Source organism: Oncorhynchus gorbuscha, linkage group LG06 (genome assembly GCF_021184085.1).
Source record: "Oncorhynchus gorbuscha isolate QuinsamMale2020 ecotype Even-year linkage group LG06, OgorEven_v1.0, whole genome shotgun sequence".
In the NCBI taxonomy this organism is placed as follows: domain Eukaryota; kingdom Metazoa; phylum Chordata; class Actinopteri; order Salmoniformes; family Salmonidae; genus Oncorhynchus; species Oncorhynchus gorbuscha.
Window position 1 is genome coordinate 68,122,240 of NC_060178.1, and position 18,541 is coordinate 68,140,780.

General features: G+C 41.4%; 1 protein-coding gene across 1 annotated transcript in view; it reads right to left on the reverse strand.

Moving 5' to 3' along the window:
* Window positions 1-3,258: 3,258 nt before the first annotated feature.
* The window catches only part of LOC124038730 (VPS10 domain-containing receptor SorCS1-like), a 139,924-nt gene continuing 124,641 nt past the window's right edge, over window positions 3,259-18,541 (reverse strand). Inside the window, exons 26-29 of the mRNA XM_046354809.1 lie at window positions 6,596-6,695; window positions 5,928-6,036; window positions 4,611-4,762; window positions 3,259-3,758 (exon numbers count right to left, since the gene is read on the reverse strand). Of these exons, the coding sequence (XP_046210765.1) occupies window positions 3,700-3,758; window positions 4,611-4,762; window positions 5,928-6,036; window positions 6,596-6,695 (420 nt within the window). The 3' untranslated portion in view covers window positions 3,259-3,699. The remainder of the gene's footprint in view (window positions 3,759-4,610; window positions 4,763-5,927; window positions 6,037-6,595; window positions 6,696-18,541) is intronic.

Here is an 18,541-nt window from a genome sequence, read left to right on the forward strand (position 1 = left end):
GATAATTTTCTGTGACACTGATACTAGTTACTGATAGTAATCTCTTTTGTCAAAAGGTCGCTGTCCTTTCCAGCAGGTTATGCCCAGAAAGCCAGCAAAGTATGGCACCAAGACATGGGTGGCTTCTAATGCACAATCCAGTAACGCTTGGAAGATGCAAGAATACACAGGGAAGCTAACAGGTGGAGGCCCGGGGAAGAAGCAGGGGACGCGGGTTGTGCTTGATGTGACAGATGGACTGAGGGGGCACAATGTCACGTGTGAAAATGTCTTCACCTCTTATGAACTCAGGCAGCAGCTCCTGAAGAGGAAGATCACCATGGTTGGCACAGTTAGAAAGAACAAGCCCGAGCTCCCCCTGCACTCCTTGCAACAAGGGGGAGAGAGGCCTTCTCATCAAAGTTGCCTTCACCCCCACCCTAGTTTCTTACCTCCCAGAGAGGAACAAGAATGTGGTCCTCCTGAGCACACTGCACAAAACAGCTGAGATCTACAAGGGCACAAGGCGAGACCCAGATACAGACACGGGAGGCAGATGGTTCGAGTCTCTGATATTTATTATAATCCATGTGTAGGCAAGAGAATGGTCGTGGAGAGGCAAAACCAGGTCGGAGTCCAGAAGGTACAGAGGGGCAGGCAGGCTCGAGGTCAGGGCAGGCAGAATGGTCAACAGCCAGTGAAAGTGCAGGGCGCCAAATTCAAAACAACAAAAATGTCATAATTAAAATTCCTTAAGCAAACAAGTATTTTACACCATTTTAAAGATCAACTCTCGTTTATCCAGCCACAGTGGCTGATTTCAAAAAGGATTTATAGAGAAAGCACCACAAATGATTGTGTTAGGTCACCACCAAGCCACAGAAAAACACAGCCATTTTTCCAGCCAAAGAGAGGAGTCACAAAAAGCAGAAATAGAGATAAGATTAATCACTAACCTTTGACGATCTTCATCAGATGACACTCATAGGACTTCATGTTACACAATACATGTATGTTTTGTTTGATAAAGTTCATATTTATATAAAATAATCTGGGTTTACATTGGCGCGTTATGTTCAGTTGTTCTAAAACATGCGGTGATTGTGCAGAGAACAACATCAAATGACAGAAATACTCATAATAAACATTGATAAAGATACAACTATTATACATGGAACTTTAGATACACTTCTCCTTAATGCAACCGCTGTGTCAGATTTCAAAAAAACTTTACGGAGAAAGCTCACCATGCAATAATCTGAGTACAGCCTTTAGACAACAAAGCAGCCAAAAAGATACCCGCCAACAGCCATATTGGGTAGTCAACGTTACTCAGAAATAGCATTTTAAATATTCACTTACCTTTGATGATCTTCATCAGAATGCACTCCCATGAATCCCAGTTCCACCATAAATGTTTGATTTGCTCGATAATATCCATCAGTTATGTCCAAATATCTTCTTTTGTTAGGGCGTTTGGTAAACAAATCCAAAAGCGTGTTCAGGTCGCTCCGAACGTCGGACGAAAAGTTACAAAATTTCTGTTACAGCCCGTAGAAACATGCCAAACTAAGTATGGAATCAATCTTTAGGATGTTCTCAACATAAAACTTAATTAATGTTCCTACCGGACAATTCCTTTGTCTGTACAAATGACCTTTCACGTGAGTGCCCCAGACAGTGGCTGTGGCACTCTGCCAGACCACTCACTCAATGAGCTCTTATGAGTCCCTCCTTTAGAGTAGAATCCTAAAAATAGTTAGTAAATACTATTGACATCTAGTGGAAGCCTAACTAATATCCCACTGAAACATAACTCATATCCCACTGTATCTTCAATGGGTGCTGAGTTGAAACCTACAAACCTCAGATTTCCCACTTTCTAGTTAGATATTTTTCTCAGATATTTGCTTGCCATATGAGTTGTCTTATACTCACAGACATCATTCAAACAGTTTTAGAAACTTCCGAGTGATTTCTATCCAAATTTACTATATGCATTTATTTATTATTTATGTATTTATTTATTATATGCATATTCTAGTTTTACGGCTGAGTAGCAGGCAGCTTAATTTGGGAACGTTTTTCATCCAAGCTACTCAATACTGCCCCCTACCCCAAAGAAGTTAAACAGATCAGTGATCAAGATCAGTGATTGTAAGGAAAGGAATCCAGCCATCATCTTGGACTACAACCACAAGAAAGGAGGCGTGGACAATCTGGACAAGGTGTTTGGAACGTACATCTGCAGGAGGATGACTGCCTGCTTGCCCCTGGCCATCTTCCATAACATCATTGATGTGTCCTCATACAATGCCTTTGTGATATGGAACAAGATCAACCCAACCTGGATGCCTGATAAGCAGAGGTTGTTCCTGGAGCAGCTGGGAAAGACACTTTAACCCCACACATTCAAAGAAGGGAGCGCCTCCCCCGCACAGCAGCCTCTGCAGCACTTGTGAAAGCAGTTTCAGGTTGCTGAATCTTGTCCTGATCCACCTGAGGCTGCAGCTGGGGCAGGCAAGAGGAGGAGATTCCAATTCTGCCTCCCAAAGAAGGACTGTAAAACAAACACTATGTGCTGCACATGTGAGAAATACATCCATGCACACATACTTGCACACATGTGCTAATTAGAGTTGATTGATTTATGTTCTTCACATTTTTGTTTTGTATCTATTATCTTATTTTATTATTATTTATTGTTGTTGTTTATACACCTTGTGGGTGGGTGCAATGGTTAAAAAAATGGGAAAGACTTGTATTTTGTAGTTGAAATCCTCATTGTACAGTATATAATAATACATCACCACGTTGCCAAAAGTTAGTTTCCTTTCAATAAAATGCATTCAAAACTACTTTCTGCACATTTCTGCTACTTTCTTAGGCTATACAAGTGCTATCTCTTTACACCTATGCAGTACCTTTAGCAATAACAATAATAATAATAAACCTCTACTTTAGTAAAGAAAACAATTACGACAGGTGTGTTGTAATATAAAAATGAGCAGTGTCCACTGATTAAATGCAGTCTTTCTGCATTGTGAAGAGGGAAAACCCAGATAATCACAAAGTTTGTGATGAATGACTGATTGTTTCTTCATGCAAAATAGATTTGGGGTTTAAAATGAAGCTGCTTTATTTTTGGGTTTTAGTGAAAAGGGGAGTATACAGAATGTTAAGACTACACAATGGTTATGTTCAAGGTCATAATAGAGAGAAAGAGAGAAGAGTGCAAAAAAAGGGAATAACGTTCCATTTACATGTGCTTAACTCGGGTCGGAATAGGGACCTAAGTACACTTAATCTACACATCCTCCACACACCTACCACCAGAGACGTACTAGGAATGGAACACTCAAGAGAAATAGATTACTGTACATTACTGTTGCTTTACTGTTGCTTGTCTTGAAGTCATACACACGACTGTAACCAGCTGAGTCAAATTATCTTTAGTTCAGCAGTTCTGTAATTACCCTATATTCACAAACGTGCAATGTTCTTGCAAAAATACAAGTATTTCGATTAAAAATGGCCCTTTTCAAGATGCCAGTAAAATCTGTAGTCTCCTCCTATAGTCCAGGCAGCACAGTGTAAGATGGTCTGTCCATGCATGGGTAGAAAACACTGGAGACCTTCCATTTGTTCTGTGGTTTCAGAGAATGCTGGAAGCAACTGCCAAAAAGATGTATTGCTTACAAGTTGGCTGTAGACTCAGCATTAAAACATATGGGGAGTTTCATCTGAGAGTTTGACATCTGTGTGAGATGGTAGGTATCCTAGCCAGAGACAGGTGACACAAGAGACAGATAATAAATTATGTATCAGCATTAGCACACTAGCATATCTATTTTTCCATGCAAGCATATCCATCTTCCATGCTAACAAATCTTGCTTGACATTTGGAAGGATTACATCAACTACAGCTCTACAGAGTCATTTATCACAATTATAATATAGCATTCTCACTACACTGCTACATTCTTAGGACACTAATTAATTCATAAATTCCAAAATAACTTCAGCATGCAATTGAATTCATTTAGGTTTATGGGCATGATAGGACACTATCTCACATTACCAAAGCAAATATATAGGAACGTATCAACTTAACGAGGAGAGTAAGGACATTGCAATTTCAATGTATTGTTTTGATCTATCTGTGAACACGTTTCAAAATAATAAGTAATTCAGTAAAACAATTGTGCAAAAGGTTGGCAATTATGGCCATGTTTCTACTTAACCAGAGTCAGATGAACTCATGGATACCATTTTTATGTCTCTGTGTGCAGTTTAAAGGAAGTTGAAGGTAGTTTCTGGGAAGAAAAGTCATTTCTGGTAGCATGCTAGCTGTTCCTGTAGACTTCCAGTCATTGTGCTAACGTTAGTTAGCAAAGGGTCCAGAAACGACCTTCAACTGACTTCAAACTGCAAGTAAAGACACAAATTGTATCCATGAGTTCATCTGACTCTGGGTAAGTATTGCCAAAATGTACAACTATCCCTTTAATAGAGCAGTACACCACTATATAAAGGTAAAATATGTGCATTTATTGCTGTCTCATCAATAGGCCCATGAGTTATTCTTGACTACTTATCAGTAACTGTCCTCTTTATGAAGGATACCTTACCTATGCCACATGCATCTGGCCCTGTGTCCAAGTGCTCCAACGTGCTCACCATGTCCCCCTCAGGGTTTGGGACAGCTATAGACACCACCGAAGGGATCACTTCCTGTTGTTTCTCTCGCTCATTTGTGTGGATGTTGATGCCAGGGATCTTCCTATAGGAAATATACATTGTACAATATTAACAGCAAGTCAAATGAATAGTAAATACATTGTTAGCTCCCAGCTAGCACATTTGGTTCTTTGGAAGTTGTTGGAACGTATGTTTTTGGTTTCACATTGGTTGTGGGAACGAAGCCAATGTGAAAAACGTTAAATGTTGTGAGAACATTAGTGACCAAGCTCTAAGAAACATATGGTTCTCAGAATTGTACGTGCTAGCTTGGTTCTCTGCTTAATCACTTGTGAAATATATCTCATGAAATATATTTACCACCGATGAGGGAAAAATGGAGTAAAATTCCCTATTTAATTTTCTGATAATTCTGGGTTTCATGGGGTATTCATAGTACTTTTTCACTGTTGTGATAAATGTTGAACTATGAACAACCCTCATTATCTTTAAAAGTGACAGATTCACACACTTTAATACTTTGAGTATAGTAATAATTTAAACTTGTGAAAGAGTGTGGTCTTTTGCAATGCAATGGAAGCAGGGGTGGCAAGTACCCTAGAGGTTAGAGCATTGGGCTAGTAACTGAAAGGTTGCTAGAGCATTGGGCTAGTAACTGAAAGGTTGCTAGATCAAATCCCCAACCTGACAAGGAAAAAAATCGTTCTGCCCCTGAACAAGGCAGTTAACCCAGTCTTCCTAGGCCGTCACTGGAAATAAGAATTTGTTCTTAACTGACTTGCCTAGTTAAATAATAGAGGACACTACACATTTTATATGGTATTGTATATTGTCTCAGGTCTCATCTTTTCAACCATTGCTGCCATTCTGTTGAATGCCTCTCCCTGAATGACTCTATTTAGCATTTCAGAAATGTTAACATTCACATTTTTAGATAGATGAATACTGCAGAATACTGACTGCAGAATACTTACACTCATTCAGCACTTAAAACATTGATTCGACTGTCATTCCTGGGAATATTCAAGAGTATAGGAAAGAGAAGAGTGTCTTTGATGATGTCCAATTGTTAGGATATCTCTAAAGATAGTTCATGATATTTGGACTAGTTTAAGCTATTGGATTCAAGAAACAAGATGTACATATTAATTTGCTTAATTAAGGATTGGCGTGTGAGAATTGCCCAAATTGACACTATCACTCTCATTAGAATCGGCTTAGTTCAAATGAAGTCGGGGATACTTTACCTTTTGAACTTGTAGATAACGAAAACTGCCAAACCCACAAATACGACTGACACTAGCATAATGACTGTAGCACCATTGTGACCACTCTCACTGGTGTCCATGATAGGAGCTTGGGAAAAAAAATAGAGGGGGGAAAAAGTATTTAGACATAAGACAAAGAGAGAAATAGAGGGCTGTCTTTTCTTCTGGAATCAAACTCCCAAGTGCTGTGAGGATTTTCAACACCAAAGTGTAACTGAATTTGACCTCAATGATCAAAACAACATGCGTTATGTCTTTCTTATACCGTCCTCATCAAGCTGTTGTGGTACTAGACTTCTCAACAGCAGTTAGCCTAGAGGGTAGAGTAGCACAATGCTATGCAACCTGGAAGGTTGCTGGTTCAACTCTCTGGAGCAATCTCCTACTGTTTTGGCCATAAGCAAGTCACCTAATAAAACATGTTGCTCCCGGTGCATTGCTCTGTGGCTGACCCTGTGCTAACAACCTCTCAAGTGGGTTTTAGAGACTGTTATTGTTCCATTTCATAATAACATCATTCCAAAATGGCCAACATGCAAAACCCTATGAATTGATTGTAATTGCATAGTAGTAGGCAGGACCTTATATCTTTAACTATACTATAGCCAGATATCAGACTATACTGTGAACACAGCAGACTGGCTGACCTGGAGACAGTTGTGTGGCATAGACGTTAATCTGAACCCCAGGCTGCAGAGTAAACTGGATGAGGTCTTGATTCAGGGCACTGAGCAGGACTAGAGAGAGCTGTGGAGGAATAAACACAGCTCTGGTTTCACACTCATCAATATTTCAAGCTCAATCATGATCAGTAAATATAGCTTTTTTTTAAAGAGGGGCAAGTGTTGATATGACATGTAAAGGCCTACTGTAATAACATTTCTGTCGAAAGGCTAACATACCAATCATAGCAATATAAATCCTATCAGGAAAAATTGCCTTGGTTATGAAAGACAAGAGTTACTGACATTTGAAAAATGTATATGTCGCTTTTCCAATACTTTTTCCTTCACTTGTGATTTTTTGTTTTGGATGTTTTTTTGCTTATTAATAATAATGAAGTAGTTCAAAAAATTATAAAAACAAAACATTTAAATTCTACAAATCTGCCTTTTCTCCACATTTTTCTCCCAATGCTCTATGATTTCCCCTGTTTTACCCTTACTATTTTTTGTTGTTGCAGTAAACTGCCTGCAAGTTTATGATACATTTGATGCAAAATAAATAGTGTGCCACATAATGAAGCTAGACGTTTGCAAACAGTTCCCTCAAGTTTCTATTTGAATCTGTAGCAAACCTTCATTGCCTTTATGCCTTAAACAAATGGAATATAGACAAAAACAAATAATGAAATACCCGTACAAATAGCTATTCATGTTTATTTTCCCCATTAAAAACAGTCTTACATATCTGTCTAGGTGAGACTGCAGCTGTTAAAATACAATAAATAATTGTCATTCTGAATTGAAATAAACTGACTGATTACATCACACAGACGTATAACAGAACCACGGGAGGCTGCTGAGGGGAGGGAGATTCATAATAATGGCTGGAACAGAGTGACTGTAATGGCACCAAACACCTGGAAACCATGTGTTTGATGTATTTGATACCATTCCGCTAATTCTGCTCCAGCCATTACCATGAGCCTGTCCTCCCCAATTAAGGTGCCACCAACCGCCTGTGAACAAAACACACACACACACACACACACACACACACACACACACACACACACACACACACACACACACACACACACACACACACACACACACACACACACACACACACACACACACACACACACACACACACACACACACACACACACACACACAGGCTCAGTTTTTGATAATGCAACCCTAAGTAACAGTACAGATAAAAAATAAAAATGGCTTGCTTCTGAAGCTAAGCAGGGTTGGTCCTGGTCAGTCGCTGGGTGGGAGACCATATGCTGCTGGAAGCGGTGTTGGAGGGCCAGTAGGAGGCTCTCTTTCCTTTGATCTAAAAACTATTGCAATGCTCCAGGGCACTGCCGTGTGTAGGGTGCTGTATTTCTGATGGGATGTTAAGCAGGTGTCCTGACTCTCTGAGGTCATTAAATATCCCATGACACTTATTGTAAGAGTAGGGGTGTTAACCCTGGTGTCCTGGCTAAATTCCCAAGCTGTCCCTCATACCATCATGGTCACCTAATCATCTCCAGCTTACAATTGGCTCAATCAACCCCTTCCTATAACTATTCCCCAGGTTGTTGCTGTAAATTATGTGTTCTCAGTCAACTTACCTGGTAAAAAAATAAAATCTTACTGTAGAAAGTATAGGTTGGAACTGTTGCTGATAAAATACAATATATAATGTTTATTCTGAACTGGAATAAACTGATTGATCACATCACACAGATGTAGACGAGCACACACACACAGTCCTAATGAGAAGTGTGTGGCTGGTTGAAGTTTTCAACAACCAGGTCTATTCTGGGCTTAGGTTTTGACAGTGCAACCCTGAGGTCATGCATGGAGTCTGTTTCTGTACTTGTTTTTTAAGTATGCCAGAATTGATAATCTGACTCGCATAGCTATGTGGTGCCAAACTAGATCAGAACATCTACTGCTTCCACAGCCAGGCAGGAGATCGCTTCCTGCTGTAGATGAGCAACCCATAACTGTGTGAGTATGTTTGCCTCAAAAAGCATCTTGCTTCCATTGCTTGCTTGTAGCGTCACTAAGGCCTCCATCTCTGGCAGACTAGTCCTAGGTCTGATGAGGACACTGCTTGAAAAGGATACCTCACCCATTGAAGTTTTTTGAGATTTCTGTGGGTTAGGAAAGTACCGGTCAAAGTTCTGCTGAAGGCTGGCCATGTGCTCAGCCATGTCCTTCTTTACAGCTTTACATAGGGGGGAATCTATCAGCTGCATGTGAGCTGACAGAACAGGGAACATGCCATATGCTCCAGCCTTCAGCTGTGACTGCCACGATTCCAGGCGAGCAGTGAATCCTCTGATGCCATCTTCAAGCTCCAAAATGGTTGATTCCTTGCCCTGGAGGCTTGTGTTCAGCTCATTGAGTTTTCTGAAAATGTCAACCAGGTAAGCCAGCCTAGCCAACCACAGTTTGTCACGGAATAGGACTGCAAGGTCGCTGTCCTCTTTCTTCAGATAGGCCAGAACCTCCTCTCTCAGTTCCCATAGCCTCTCCAGGACCCTCCCCTAACCCCACAAAGAAAGAGCAAGTGCTCTTGGTCTGCTCCCATCTCCTTGCAAAGCTCTCTGAACAATCTTGTTTGAAGAGGTCTCTTCTTGGTCAGATTCACCATCTTTACGACTGAGTCAAAAACAGCCCATAGGTTAGGTTGTAATGCTTTGCTGGCCAACGACTGTCTGTGCAGAATATAATGTGTCACGTTGGGCACCACTCTGCGGACATGAGCTATGAATCCGGAGTTGCACCCAGTCATGCATCTTGCACAATCAGTGCAAATCCCAATACAATTTGGCCAGTCAATTTGTAAGTCTTTCAAATGAGTGTCTACCACCCTAAAAATGTCCTCTCCCCTTGTTGTTGCTTGTAGATGGTCACAGAAAAGAAATTCCTCCTGGATATCGTCATCAAATACGTATCATGCATATACCATCTATTGCGGAATTCCAGCCACATCTGCTGACTCATCTAATTGAAGAGAGTCATCTTTACTATCACGGATGCTTCTATGTCATCTGACATGTCTTATTCTTTTGTCTACTGTGTCATTCTTTTGCCTACTGAGTCCACTTTTTTTACTGCCTCCTCACCCAAAAGAGATACACAGACATCTCTCAGGCAGGGTTTGATGAGCTCCTCTCCTATAGTGTGTGGCTTCTTTGATTTGGCTATATTTAGGCTCACCTAGTATGAAGCTTTGAGGATAGCTCTGTTCCCTTTGAAGGTCTGTTAGAGAAGCAGAGAAAGCCTTTTGTCAAAAACCAAATAACAATGAACTATCATGTAAAAATATTTTCATCTAAATATGACCTTCTCTTGATTTACAGTTGAATTCGGAAGTTTACATACACTTAGGTTGGAGTCATTAAAACTAGTTTTTCAACCACTCCACAAAAATCTTGTTAACAAACTATAGTTTTGGCAAGTCAGTCAGGACGCCTACTTTGTGCATGACACAAGACATTTTTCCAACAATTGTTTACAGACAGATTATTTCACTTATAACTCACTGTATCATAAATCCAGTGGATCAGAAGTTTACATTCACTAAGTTGCCTGTGCCTTTAAAGAGCTTGGAAAATTCCCGAAAATGATGTCATGGCTTTAGAAGCTTCGGATAGGCTAACTGACATCAGTTAAATCAGATAAATCTCAGCAGCTTCTGTTTTTTCTTCATACTCAAAAGCGTTCTTCAGTGCCAGAGGGCAAGTCTCCCCAAGGGACCTGAAGTAGGAAGTAAGAGCTGGCCAGCTTTGCAGGAGACGATGGACAGCTGGATGAAGAGACGAGCCATCGTGTGCAAACATGTCGCAGAATTTCTCTCCATTAATTGTCAACAAAGGCAACAAAATGCAAGTGGTTCCTCTCTTCGGGAAGCAGATACTGAGACGTGGCTGTAGATCTTTAAAACAACTGTCTCAAATATCCACTGACAGCTGATCGCAGGCCTTCTTGCAGGCATTAGGAGCTATGTGTGCTGGGCAATTAGCTTTCAGAAAGCGATTGTTGGCACTGCTCAATAACTGGTAAACGGAGAGGTGTTTTGCAAAGATGACATTGGCATTATCTGCTGCATAGGGCTGTGATGTGTCTAATATCCAGTTCATGCTTTTCCAGACTGTTCATCAGAGCTTGATGGATGCCGTTTGCAGTTTCATCATTGTCTTCGTAAAAGTCAAGTAACTTGCACTGCACTCCATCAGACACAGAGAAATATCTCACGCACACTGGAAACATGTTTCTATTTCCCTTGTTTGAGGCATCACTGGCAACTGAGAAATAAACGGGCTCACCTTAGGTCGGGGACAGATCATCTAAAATATCCAGCACAGTATTTGGTCCTAAAACATTCATTGTAATAATCTAACCTTTGTTCTTCCCAAGAGCATCTTCTTCACATCATTTGAGTCATGAAACAAAGCACCTTTGAGCTTAACAAGACAGTCGGTGCTGTTGTAGCCGGAGTCCGTGTTTAACCGTATGGTACATATACGAGGCTTCGCTTTCCGTGATATTGTTATTTTCCGCAGTAGACGTCATGAGGAATGCACCTTTAAGCTAGCTTGGTCTTCTTGTGCATTTCTGTGGATGCATGCTGAGTTAGGTCATTCTCCCCTCCATGGCCTATTGAGAATTCCCGACGGCATAAAGTACAGAAAGCTTTCGTCGAGTCACCACTGATGGGCTTAACCCATGTCTTTTTTTCCGCTTCTTATTGTTTGTTGTAGCTGCAAAGTATTTTTGTTTTTTTGCAGGTCTCTCCATATTTCCTTGATATGCCAAACCAACCAAACAACAACATAAATTACTTTGCAGGAATTGGTGCGTTTACGCTATACTGTGATTGGATGAATATACGGGACAAGGGAGTGTCCCGTACGGGACAAACCAATTTAGCCCTATATAAGGGACATCCCGGGTAATACGGGACAGTTGGCAACCCTAGTATCTAGCTAGCTTGCGTTGGCTAATGTTAGCTATTAGCTGAGTACGAGGGGATTGTTTGAAAGAGAAACTCACGACGACTACTACGAGAGATGGTGCTCCCTTATTTCTACTTATCATCACCTGTTAGAAAATTACAACAATGCCTTGCTAGCTGACTTACTCTTCCACTGTCAAAGCACTGTTTCCTGAAGCATCCTGTCCTGTTCTGAAAGAACTCCCTAGGTTTACTGTCATGCTGTGGATGTTTGGTCAGGACATGTCATTTTAATTGGTTAGTTTTGAGAGACTCATTACTAAGCACTTCCCCGCACAAAACACATTGCGTTCGATCCTCGTTATTTCTCACAGTTTGTACAAATCAAAGAGAGAGAAACTCCTCGTTGTATATGCATTTCATGATGATTGAGCTCATTCAGAACTTGTGGCTAGCTTGAGTCCATTTGATGACAGCGGTAAGTGATGGCGAGTGGGAATGACAAGTCAGTGGGTGACAGCACATCATCTGCTGCCGAACGACAGCGCTTCAGCGTGTAGGTCGCGGCGTGATCTAGAAAACTGCAGAAAAAGGATCTGGAACACGACGAAGCATACGGGCATATTCCTCCCAATCATGCAGCTGCCAAACTGAGCTGAGATACCGCTGCTAAACAGTGAACGCAGTTGCACTTGGCCAAATCAATTCCAGTAATTAACTAAATAACTATACATTTACTCAGACATGTCATGACCCACTTTGGGTCTCACTATCTTCTATCTTGTTAATTAAGTGTGTTTGACTAATTGACCACTCCTGATCTTAATGAGTGCTTGTTTTGTATGAGACGGAGTCTGTTTGAATAGACAAAAACTAACAGCTTTGTATAAGTACAAAAGAATCAACATGCCATGCTAAGGTAGCTCCATTCTGGTTCCACAGTGGACTATTTCCATGGAAATAGAACAGAATATCATAGGTACGAATCTCACTGACCCGTGCCCTGTCGTTCTGCCCCTGAAGAAGACAGTTAACCCACTGTTCCCCGGCACAGAAGACGTGGATGTCGATTAAGGCAGCCCTCCGCTCCTCTCTGATTCCGAGGGGTTGGGTTAAATGTGGAAGACACATTTCAGTTGAAGGCATTCAGTTGTACAAGGTTTCCCCCTTTCCCTTCCCCTTCCCTTCCACAATACAAAATAATGTGTTTGCGTGATTAATGCCTAAGAAAATGAATTTCCATGCATCCTATCCCCTTAACACCTAAGCTAGCAGTGTTATTAAAAGCCTTATTAAAACATGTTTTCAGAATGTTATTTAATTACCTTCAAATGACCTAAAATGTCTATTCTCAATAAAACCTCCCAGGAAAGCTTTCAGGGAACCATAGTTAAATGTAATGCATAACTAAATTGAGATAATAGCTTCCTTCCACGATGGGGGAGTAAGGCCTTCCTCCTTCAAGGTCTAATTGAAGGATGATACAGTATAAGCAAAGGGGTAAATTCCTCTTCGGAGGTTTTGTACCACTCTGATGGGAAGCCGTCGCTCCCTGGAGGATTGTTGTTCTCAACTGCACTCCCTACCTCTTCCTAGAATAGACTGAGTGAAGTACAGAGTAATGGGTATAATCCCTTTCCAATGTGTGGAGGTCCTTCCAGATATCTATCAGTCCCAGTTCTATCAACCCCGGAAAACAAAAAATATTCAAACCCTGAACATCTGGATACAAAATCTCAATAAGATAACAAAAAGTGAAACTTCAAAAAAATGGGTTGCCCAATGCAGTGCTCCCCACACACCCCCTGTGTGGTCAGAGGAGAAAAATCCATGCTATGTGGAGGCCCCTCTCTAGCAGTGCAGAGATAGTATAAAATTCTCCCTCTACACATTCTAGCTATGACCAGTTTATGACACACACCAGCCGGTCTTGGTTCCTATTCAAAAGAGGCAGTGTTCCATTTGAAAGATTCACTTCGTTTGTGAGTTTCCAAATAAAACGTTGTTGCAGCTAAAGTAAACAGTCGGAAATAATGTTACGTCAGTATGTTAACCGATTGGCCTTAATCCTCAAGTGACCCTATCCAGGGCTGGGTTATAGCCTATAAACAATGACAGTTTTAGCCCCAAAACAAATTAGCAGAGCTCAGGTTGCAGGCTATTTGGCTAGCTATAAATTGCTTGGTCATCCCAACCCAGCAATATGCTACCTAACCAGACAGCCATAGTTTCTATCCATCTACCCTAACTAGCTAAACCGCCATCTATAAGTGTTATCCACCTACATCCTATTTCAGCCCTAGCAAATTCCCCATACCCGTTATTACAAATCACATATATATCCATATAATTAGGTCTCCGTTTGAATTCCTGCAATCTGTCCCTTGCTCATTGTACCGTCTCTTATCCTTCGGCTCTGGCTGAATTCCGCTCCCCTCCCACATGCCTCCACGTCAACACTTGTTGTAGTTGTCTCTCACTGGTGATGCTGTTGAGCCCGTCCTCTCCTCTATCTCGATACTGAATCCCATCTTCCTCATGTCCTGTACTGCCTCAGCCACAATGCTGTAGACCGTTGTCCATGGGGGATTTGCATGTCTGAATCCCCCCATGAGTGTAATCGTGGTCGAATGACAGTATGCGTGTTCCATGTTTAATCTTCTTCTGCCAGGCTTTCCTCAAAATCATTTCCTTGGTATTGTATTGGTTTTTGAGCATGTCATGTTTTGTCATAGATTGTCATGTCTTGTCCCTGTGCTTTCTCTTCTATTCGTTTCCCCCTGCTGGTCTTATTAGGTTCTTTCCCTCTCTCTATCTCTCTCTCTCTCTCTCTCTCTCTCTCTCTCTCTCTCTCTCTCTCTATCGTTCCGTTCCTGCTCCCAGCTGTTCCTCATTCTCCTAACTACCTCGTTTACTCTTTCACACCTGTCCCCTATTTTGCCCTCTGATTAGAGTCCCTATTCCTCCCTCTGTTTCCGCTTCTGTCCTTGTCGGATCCTTGTTTGCTGTACTGTGTTCTTGTTCCGTCCTGTCATGTTTTTGCCTTCATCAGATGCTGCGTGTGAGCAGGTGTCTCTGTCAGCTACGGCCTGCGCCTACCCGCAGCGACCTGCAGTCTGTGGCCGCTTCTCCTGTCCTTCCCCTCTACAAGACTAGAGGATTTCTGTTATTCCCCGTTTGGACATTTTCTGTTAAGGATTCAGGATTTGTCGTTTTCTGTTTTGGACTTGAATAAACTCTGTTTCTGTTAAGTCGCTTTTGGGTCCTCACTCACCTGCATAACAGAGCAAGTGCCCTGTGTGCTTTCTGGATCTGAAGATCTGTGTCTGTCGGCAGAGAACGTTCATTTTTGAGTAGACCTTCTATGAATTGGGGCATATCTCTTCCCTCTGCATCCACAGCAATATTGTAAATATGGATATGGTTGTGCCTGGACCTTCCCTCTCAAGGTGCCTCAGTTTCTCCTGTATTCACTGTTGTTGTTTCAATGGAAGAAGTAGAGCTTTGCCAATTTCCATGTTTTGTCCTTCCAGCCATTCGATCCGTGTCTCTGCCCCTTTAAAAACTTTACTTTGGGCGTGAAGTTCCCATTCCATTTCCTGGAGCATCGCTGTAACTTCATGTTTGAATTCCTCTAACTCCTTTATTTCCTTCTGAACTTCGTCCTTGAATGTAGTCAGGTTCCCTCTCACTTCGGTTCTAAGTTTGCAGATTTCTCTGCTAATACTTATCAGCATTTCCTTCGCTGGGTTCCTCTCCATCTAACTTTCGACATTGCCGTCTTGCCTGGCTTGTTGAGGGCTGTGTATATCTCCATCCATTTCTGCTTTATCTGACTCTATAACTTGTGTTTTACACTTATTCTGACATCACGTTCAACTTCCCCCACTCATTTATACTGAAGCTTAATATATAAACATTTTAAAAAGATGAATTTGTGGGTGAATTATTTACAACCGACCGGGAGCTTGTCTTCTACATTGCCAATCCATCGCTCACCAACTACATAGTCGGCATAGCTAAATGGTATGTCGCTTTTCTTCCACCCAAGGATTATACACCTGAATCAGTAAGAAGAAACAACTTGAAGACAACTGGCCCTTAATAACCCCTAGAGCGGATTTTCTGCTGCCCCGCAAAAATCTAATAAGCATAATACAAAAATCCCCATAAAACCTGTCAGTGTAAGATATCTGTCCACCGCATCCGCTGATGTCGCACTTCCGCATCTGCCCCCACAAGCGTCTTGGGACTCATCTGAAGTCGGCACAGACAATCTGCCAACGTCCGTCTGTAGCGTCCGAACAGTTTAGGGCAGCCATTCCTATGGGTCGCGACCCACCGACCTGTTAATGGTGGGTTGCAACGTGTCAGAGTAAAAGTTTTATTATTTAATGAATTACTGGAATTGATTTGGCCAAGTGCATCTGTGCTATCTGTTCAGTGCACTCTCTGCTTAGCAGCGGTCTCTGCTCAGTTTGGCACCTGCGCAAATGGGAGAGGGAGATGCCAGATCATTTTCTGCAGTTTTCTTGAAGATCACTCTGCGACACACAAGGCAGCGCTGTCGTTCAGCAGCAGATGATGCCCTGACAGCCAATGACTTGTCATTCCCACTCGCCATCACTCACCGCTGTCATCAAATGGACTTATGCTATCCACAAGTTCTGACTGAGCTCAACGGTCGTGAAACGCAAATACAGGGATGAGTTTCTCTCTCTTACTTTGAGAAATAAGGAGAAACACAACGTGTTTTGCGCGGAGAAGTGCTTAACGTTAGTAAACAAACAAATTAATAAAATGACACATCCTGACCAAAACTCCAAAGCATTATGGTAAACCCAGGGAGTTCTTTCAGAACATGGAAGACTGCTTCAGGAAACAGTGCTTTGACATTGGAAAAGTAAGTCAGCTAGCAAGGCTGTGTTGTAATTTGAGAATAGGCGATGATAAGCAGAAATAAGGCAGTAGTAACTCTCATAGTCGTCGATGTGAGTTTCTCTTTCAAACAATCCTCCTACATCTGTAATGATTGTTGATTGTTGGAAACTAGTCTAGGTTGGAACTGTTTCTGTTAAAATACAAGTAATAATTAGTATTCTGAACTGGAATAAATTGACTGAAGCAAGATGCTTTTTGAGGCAAACACTCACACAGTTCTGGGTTCTACAGCAGGAAACAGTCTACTGCCTGGCTGAGAAAGCAGTAGATGTTAAATGGGGGAAAATAAACATGAATATATATTTACTGTATATGAATATTTAATTTAATTGTCATTTGTTTTGTCTATATTGCATTTGTTTTAGGCATAAGGGCAATGAAATGTAGCAATATTTAGGTATAGTTGCATATTTTCCTAAGCTTGGGTCCCAGGAAAACACAACATTTCAAATTTGGGTCCCAGGCTTTAAAAGAAACCCTGTTTTAGAGCTATACACTAATATGACCCTCTGTGGAAAGGTGAGACTCTCACAGACATATACATGTCTGTAGGTTTGCTCTAGGAAGCCCACAGACCTCACAAGACTTGTCTGAAGCTCCCCTGGTACCAGTTGAAAAAATGTATTGAAGTAAACTGTATATAGAGACTGTTTAGTGCCAAAAATCAGGGGGATAATACGTGTCCATTTTTTTACAAATAATTTCTGATCTTTCTCATACAGTTGAAGTCGGAAGTTTACATACACTTAGGTTGGAGTAATTAAAACAAACTTATCAACCAATCCACAAATGTCTTGCTAACAAACTATAGTTTTGGCAAGTCAGTTAGGACATCTACTTTGTGCATGACACAAATAATTTTTCCAACAATTGTTTACAAACAGATTATTTCACTTATTATTCACTGTATCACAATTCCAGTGGGTCCGAAATTTACATACACTAAGTTAACTGTGCCTTTAAACAGCTTGGAAAATTCCAGAAAATTATGTCATAGATTTAGAAGCTTCTGATAGGCTAATTGACATCGTGGGGAGGAATTTCCAAATGCCTGAAGGTACCACTTTCATCTGTACAAACAATAGTACGCAAGTATAAACACCATGGGACCATGCAGCCGTCATACCACTCAGGAAGGAGACACGTTCTGTTTCCTAGAGATGAACATACTTTGGTGCGAAAAGTGCAAATCAATCCCAGAACAACAGCAAAGAACCTTGTAATGCTACTGGAGGAAACAGGTACAAAGATATCTAGAGCCACAGTAAAATGAGTCCTATATCGACATAACCTGAAAGGCCGCTCAGCAAGGAAGCAGCCACTGTTCCAAAACTGCCATGAAAAAGCCAGACTATGGTTTGCAACTGCACATGGGGGACAAAGATCATACTTTTTGGAGAAATGTCCTCCGGTCTGATGAAATAAAAATGGAACTGGTTGGCCATAATGACCATCATTATGTTTGGACGAGAAAGGGGGAGGCTTGCAAGCCTAAGAACACCATCCCAACCGTGATGCACGGGGGTTGCAGCATCATGTTGTGGGGGTGCTTTGCTGCAGGAGGGACTGGTGCATTTCCCAAAATAGATGGCATCATGAGGGAGGAAAATGATGTAGATATATTGAAGCAACATCTCAAGACATAAGTAAGGAAGATAAAGCTTGGTCGCAAATGGGTCTCCCAAATGGACAATGACCCCAAGCATACTTCCAAAGTTGTGACAAAATGACATAAGAACAACAAAGTCAATGTATTGGAGTGGCCATCACAAAGCCCTGACCTCAATCCTATAGAGAATTTGTGGGCAGAACTGCAAAAGCATGTGCGAGCAAGTAGGCCTACAAACCTGACTTAGTTACATCAGCTCTGTCAGGAGGAATGGGCCAAAATTCACCCAACATATTGTGGGAAGCTTGTGGAAGGCTACCTGAAACGTTTGAACCAAGTTAAACAATTTAAAGGCAATGCTACCAAATACTAATTGACTGTATGTAAACTTCTGACCCACTGGGAATGTGACGAA